We start from the raw sequence: 6,553 nt of genomic DNA, 5'->3' as shown, positions 1-6,553 counted from the left end.
CTACCAAATTATGTTAAATAATCGTTTCTGGCTACTACCAGAGGCGTACGACAGGGAAAAGTGACTGGTTGACCCTGCCCATATTCTACGCCACTGACGGAATTGCTATTGCCACTGCTTAGTATAATTTTTAGATTTTCCAATACTTTTTATGAAAATAGTATACTTTTCATTCGTAACGATAAAATCATTCGTTTTCGAGATATTTGAAGTTAAAAATGAAGCGGCACAATACATTAATCAAAATAACTGTGCCGTTTAATTTTTAACTTCAAATATCTCGAAAACTAATGACTTTATCGTTATCAATGAAGAGTGTGTAACCACACTTTCTGCCAAGTATGATAAGGATACGTCAAATAGTTTGAAAGTAATGGTTAAAAATAGTTTTTCAATTTTTATATAAAACACCCGGTAACTCAGTAAGAAGCCATATTTTATTTAAGTGATTTGGATTAAATCTTAATATTTTGAAGTCTAGAATCTACAACTCAGAGATTGGACATTCTGAATGAAACACCCTGTATAAGAATTATCAGTCTCAAAACGATCTCTATTAAACAATACAGTCGAAAAATTGGTCTTTTAAAGTGTTTGATTCATAACGTTAATATCGAAATAAAACACCAAGATGCCATAAAGAAACACTTCAGATCAATTCAGTATTATAAAAATCAAATGTTTTAGAGTATATTTTAAAAGAGATGACAAATTATAGTCATATCACCAAGGTCTCCACATATCAGTAGAATCGGAAGAGTCTTTAGAAGTAGTGGTCTCCTGTTTAACTCTTCTTGGATCCGTATCCCCCGAAAAGCTAGAGGAAGGCTGACAATCTGGAGTCAACAGCTGCGTTTTAATTATTTTGGGAGCAGGTGGTTGAAAGATGTTATCGCTGGCGACTGTGAGCAAACCGTGAGCCTCATGGTACTTACGTTTAACGCCCTGCATAATGTTTTCTTCGTAATTTGCAGACTCTTCTTTCATTTGAGCCTGTCTGTACCGTTCTCCTTGGTTGGTAATTATACACAGAGGCTCTGCAATCTTCTTCGGAGAATCAATCTTTTTACTAATTGGGTACTTAACGATTTTCAATTCAAGAGGTTGTGTTGCTGTAGAAGATATTTGGGGAACTTGGTGCTCATCGTTGAACGTTCTTGTTGTTGGAACGACAGGTCTAAAACCTTGAGGTGACCGACATCTAAGTCTTAAATCCTCCTGCCTCATTGGACTGACAGGAGGACTTAAAGGTTTAGGCACTTCTGTTGAAGAAGGTATCACAGTAGCAAAGGCACTCGATCGCTGACCGTTAGGAAAAAAGTTGATGTTTCTAGAGTTTGGAACAAGAAGAGCAAGCTCTCCACTGGGTAATCTGCTCGGAATCAATTGTATGCCTTGTGGTATTTGTATCCTCGGATTATTATTTTGATCACCGGAGTTTGTACTGGAAATTTGGGGAGGTGTGGGTGCAGAAACTAAATTGAGATTATTAAATCCTCCAAATGAAAATTGCGCCACCTGTTCAATACCACCAATGCATTTCTGAAGGTGGTTTACTACTCTTAACTTCATAGAGTTATCTACACCATCTGTCTGGTTCATATATTTATCTATTTCTGCCGCACATTCATTGAAGCCGGTTTTAAACTTTCTCAAAACTGAAGGATCTGAAGCCATAGCCATTGCTAACTGTTGGCGCTGAACGTTTTGCAAATGTTTCACAGCCATTTCAAGAATATCGGCTTTTTCTAATTTTGTGTGACGGGCGGGCTAAAACAAATATGTCAAAATTAAAATTTATAAAGAAGATACGGAGTATTTAAACAATTTATACCAATTAATCAACTATAAAAACACAAAGAAAATATCATTAAGCAAGGAATCGAATTATTAAGTAGAGGTAATGGACAATGGGTTTTCTAAAAAGCTATGACCATGAAAATAAAATTTGTACGGTCAAACAAAACGTAACTGCGCTTGCATGAGTCATAGTCCTTTAGATAATTCACTACCTCTACCTACATACAAAAAGTCCATATTACTCAAGTAAAATTGTCAATTAGAATAGTGGTCAGGTCAGGGGCCGTTCAAGTATTACGTAACGTAGGTTGGGGGGAGGTGGGGTCAAAAATCTTCAAAAATTGCGTTACGTAATACTTGAACGCCCATTACGGTGCGTTACATAGGGGGGTGTAGGGGTCAAAAATCTTCAAAAATCGCGTTACGTCCCCTTGAACGCCCCCTCAGTAAATTGTTTCGAATAGGTGTCCAGTCCGGATTAAAGTCCTAAGAATGATATAAATATGACGAAGAGGTGAAATACCTTGGTACATATTACCCTTGATAGGAAGTTAACATGGAACTCTCGCGTGGATGATAGAGCTAAAAGAGCATATTATTGCCTATGAGCAGTGTCGATGAATGATTGGATGCACCATGATTTTCGCGTGAACGGATAACGGATTCCGCTAATTCTTTTTTATTATTTTAGATTTTTTTCTTTGGTATTTACATTATTGGGTAAATGTCTTATGTTTTGTGAACATTTTTTTTAATATTCCTCATATCTTTAAAAACAAACAAAATAGACGCTTTTATTCTTTAACATGTGTTTTAACTAATACAATTAACTAACATGTATTTACTATATACAAGTAGTGCAGTTACTGAAGGTGGATATGAGCTATTACCTCCGATTTCGTTGAACCTCCAACGATTTGCATGAAAATTGGTGAGTGGTTAGAGGATACCTCAAAAAACAAAGGTGACATGGTGCCAACTTGCGCTTTTACCCTGGGGGTGGACGCCACCCTTTCTAGGGGGTGAAAATTATTTTATTAAGAATAATCCCATAATTCGATTGACGGACAAATTCTAAGCAATTTGTTATATTAAGTTATTAAAATAAATCAAAACTAATTTTTCACAAATAACTCAAAAACTATAAGTTTTTACAAAAAAGTTATAATTACCAAAATAGAAGCTAATAAAAAATGAAATAAACTCCTTTCTAGAAAAACCTTTTAGTGTTAACTAAAATTGATTTATAGGTAATTGAATGTATATTTTTTTCGGCGATTACCCAAATCTAAGTATACAAGCTTAAATAACGGGAAAATTATATATTTTATGACATAAGCTTATAAAACATTTGTCACTTAGACATAAGTACTTAGAAATATCTATCAAATGAGCTCCCGAATGAGTCGATAGCATTAAAATTTATGCTCCAAGAATTGTACAATATTTATCTTTTAAAAATTTTTCCAAAAATGTTATTGTGTTTTTTAAATAACTCCGTTAATTTTTACATCAGATTCACCTAAACACCATTTGAAAGTTAATTCCAAGGGCAATTAAACTGCGCTGAATTTAATATTTTAAACCACTTACTTAAAAAAAAAAATAAAAGGTAAAATGGACCCGGTTACATGGTTCTCGTAGCAAAATTTGAGCTTTAAACGTTTCTATCTCATTTAATTTGATCTACAGAAATAATAAAGGAGGTAAAATATTTGCTACATAAAAAACTAAAATTTAGTTATATAAAATTTTTTATGTATATTGAGTATTTTTGGAGTTATTATCAAAAGAAAATGAAAATTACGATAATATAAAAATATGCATTCTAAACCGGTCAAAATTATTGAAATGATTACTTATACTAATATAAGGAAATTTTTTTAAGGATTACAATAAATTGTAATTTTTGTAATTAAATTGACTTATTGACTTAAACGCAAAGCAATTTCCATATATACGATCTCGATATAATATACATACTAATGAATTAGCGGAAATGGTATATGTTTTATTTTAACACTTTTTCCTAAAAAATTCGAAAGGGTTCTCTTATTTTCATCATACCTTGCTTAATTTTGAAGCTATTAACTTCTTCTGTTGCTCATTTGATAGGTATTTTGTAGTGCTTTGACAAGTGTTTAGCAGGTATATTTTATAAAATGCATAGTTTTCCCGTTATTTAAGCTTGAATACTTAGATTTGAGTACTCGTCGAAAAAATATACATTCAATTATCCATAACTCACTTTGAATTAACATTAGTTTAGTGGTTTTAGTAAGTATTGTATTCAATTTTTTATTATCTTCAATTTTGGTAAGAATAACTTTTTTACAAAAGCTTATGGTTACTGAGTTATACGTAAAAAATAGCTTTAAAACATGCTTTTTTTGCGAAGAAATAAAATCTTTGATCTTTAATAACTTAAAAAGTATTGATTTATGTTACCTGATATAACAAGTTTTGGTGTTATTTTTACGGTCTTATGGTGTTATTTTTAATAAAATAATTTTCACCCCGAGATGGGGTGGCATTCACCCCCAGGGTAAAAGCGCAAGTTGACATCATGTCACCTTTGTTCCTTGAGGTATCATCTAACTACTCACCAATTTCCATGAAAATTAATGAAGGTTCAACGAAATTGGAGGTGAAAACCTTCAGTGATTGCACTATAGTAGATTATATTAATTTTAACACACAATTTTAAAAATTTATTTTTCAAAGAAGTGTGTAATGTGTCAAAAATGTTTATCCTGTTTGTTTATCCTGTTTGTTAAAATGTTTATCCTGTTTAAAAATGTTTATGCTGGTTCGTTAGATTGATAAACGTAATTTCAATAGTAACTGTAATAAAAGTTAGTTTCCATATTATCAAAAATAAAGAGAATAATTCAATTTTGATGTTACGAATTGTACCGTTACGAATATGTATAATTACGAATTGTCTCCGTTACGAATTGCCCGTTACCATTTGTGGGGTTACGAACTGTCGCGATACGAGATGTCTTGTCACGACAAAACTTTTGCGGTTAAACTTGTTTATATTAAAAAAAAACAATAATAATAATTTGTGTTTTATTTCTATTCACTTATATACTTACATCCTTATTCATGGCTTCTAAAATAAGTGTCTTGATTTCATTGAGACAGTGGTTTATTCTAGCCCTTCTTCTTTTTTCCATTATCGGTTTATGGGTCTTTCGTAACTCGGCTTTGGACATGGTGGATTGAGCTTCCCTAGACCTGTTGTAGTCTGTTTCGTCTTCACTGGTGGGCATAATTTCTCCAAAAGATTGGAATTCTTATGCACTAATGAGTGTTAAACTGTAATATAAGAAAGTTAAAATTAATACGATGATAAAGAAATGTTTTCAGGCAAAGGGTAATGGAACGAAAAATGCTTGGAATATCATTGAGAGACAAGATTAGAAACATCGAGATAAGATGTATGTAGAACGAAGATCTGGGATATCGTGGAAGAAATTACAAAAATGAATTGGCGCTGGGCATAGTCTGATATGATGATAACAGGTGGACACAAAGAGTCCTTGAATGGAGACCAGGCAGGACAACTAGAAGCATGTGAAGACCTCAAATGTGATGGGTAGATGGCATAAGGATAGTAGCAGGCAGATAGAAGATTAGATTGACTCAAGATAGAGAAAGATGGAAGCAATTGAAATGGACCTACCTTCAGGAGTAGATAAAAAAAGGTCGGTATATTTTATTATTAAGTGGGTAGGCGCAAAATTTGCTTGCAATGCTTTTTAGACGCGTTCATTTGTGAAATGACAATCTGAGAAAACTAACTAGTATTTTTGAGAAATTTAAACGCAGAATAAAATATACATTATTACTGAGGGCCGAAAGTCCCTGAAAACCTCTATAATCTTTATTTGAATAAGGGGTGAAAAAAAAGAGAAAATTTAGTGTAATTTTAATTTAATTTCTCGGGGGTTTTTGGGCTCGTTGAAAAATAAGATGACATTGAAAATGATCTCCATAGTACCTGGTGCCTAGGTTACCTACTTTTTAAGTCAAACCCCCGAGTTATGATTTTTGACTAATTTTTTAATAAATTTGCCGAAAACTCCAGGAGACGAGGTAAACCGTATGTACCCTGGGCACCAGGTACTCCAGAAATCACTTCGGATGTCATATTAGTCGTCAGCGACCCCAAAAACCCTCTAGTAATGATTTTTGACTAATTTTTTAATGAATTTGCCGAAATCTCCAGAAGACGAGGCTAACAGTAGGTACCCTGAGCACCAGGTACTCCAGAAATCACTTCCGATGTCATATTCGTCGTCAACGACCCCAAAAACCCTCTAGTAATGATTTTTGACTAATTTTTTAATGAATTTGCCGAAATCTCCGGAAGACGAGTTTAACAGTAGGTATCTTGGGCACCAGGTACTCCGGAGATCACTTTCGACGTTGTATTCGTTTTCAGCGACCCAAAAACCCCGATTAACAAAATTTAAATCATTTCCGCCGATAATTGACGAGTTCTGAATTTTTTTATTGTTTGTGTTGTGTTAGATGCACTTTAAGAATGCATTTGTTGTATTAGTCCATGTGGTGAGACCGCTCCCGTCTGAAAAAAATTTCTGATTCGGTTTCTTTGTGGATTCCTATTCAAAAATATCCTCTTTAAACAAATCTGAAGGGTGCCGGGCGGAATTTTTGGGCAGAAATTGTTTAAACAATTTTTTTTAAACAAATACAAAAGATCATGTTTTTTTGCTCTAGA

At 33.4% G+C, this 6,553-nt stretch overlaps 1 protein-coding gene across 1 annotated transcript; it reads right to left on the bottom strand.

Moving 5' to 3' along the window:
• Window positions 1-350: 350 nt before the first annotated feature.
• On the bottom strand, window positions 351-5,565 carry LOC114342860 (transcription factor HES-1-like). Its single transcript, XM_028293664.2, has 2 exons — window positions 4,902-5,565; window positions 351-1,770 (listed from the first exon to the last, which is right to left on the bottom strand). Exons 1-2 carry the CDS (start codon window positions 5,076-5,078, stop codon window positions 724-726), a joined length of 1,224 nt encoding a protein of 407 aa, XP_028149465.1. The 5' UTR covers window positions 5,079-5,565; the 3' UTR covers window positions 351-723.
• Between the last annotated feature and the right edge of the window lie 988 nt (window positions 5,566-6,553).

Source organism: Diabrotica virgifera, chromosome 4 (assembly GCF_917563875.1).
Source record: "Diabrotica virgifera virgifera chromosome 4, PGI_DIABVI_V3a".
Classification (NCBI taxonomy): domain Eukaryota; kingdom Metazoa; phylum Arthropoda; class Insecta; order Coleoptera; family Chrysomelidae; genus Diabrotica; species Diabrotica virgifera.
Note: the sequence above shows the minus strand (reverse complement) of the source record. Positions and strands in the feature narration are given on the sequence as shown.

Coding starts and splice junctions, on each gene's coding strand:
- LOC114342860 (XM_028293664.2), bottom strand. CDS start 5,078: ATGCCCACCAGTGAAGACGAAACAGACTACAACAGGTCTAGGGAAGCT. Junction 1,771..4,901: donor TAGAAGCCATGAATAAGGAT/GTAAGTATATAA, acceptor TATTTGTTTTAG/CCCGCCCGTCACACAAAATT.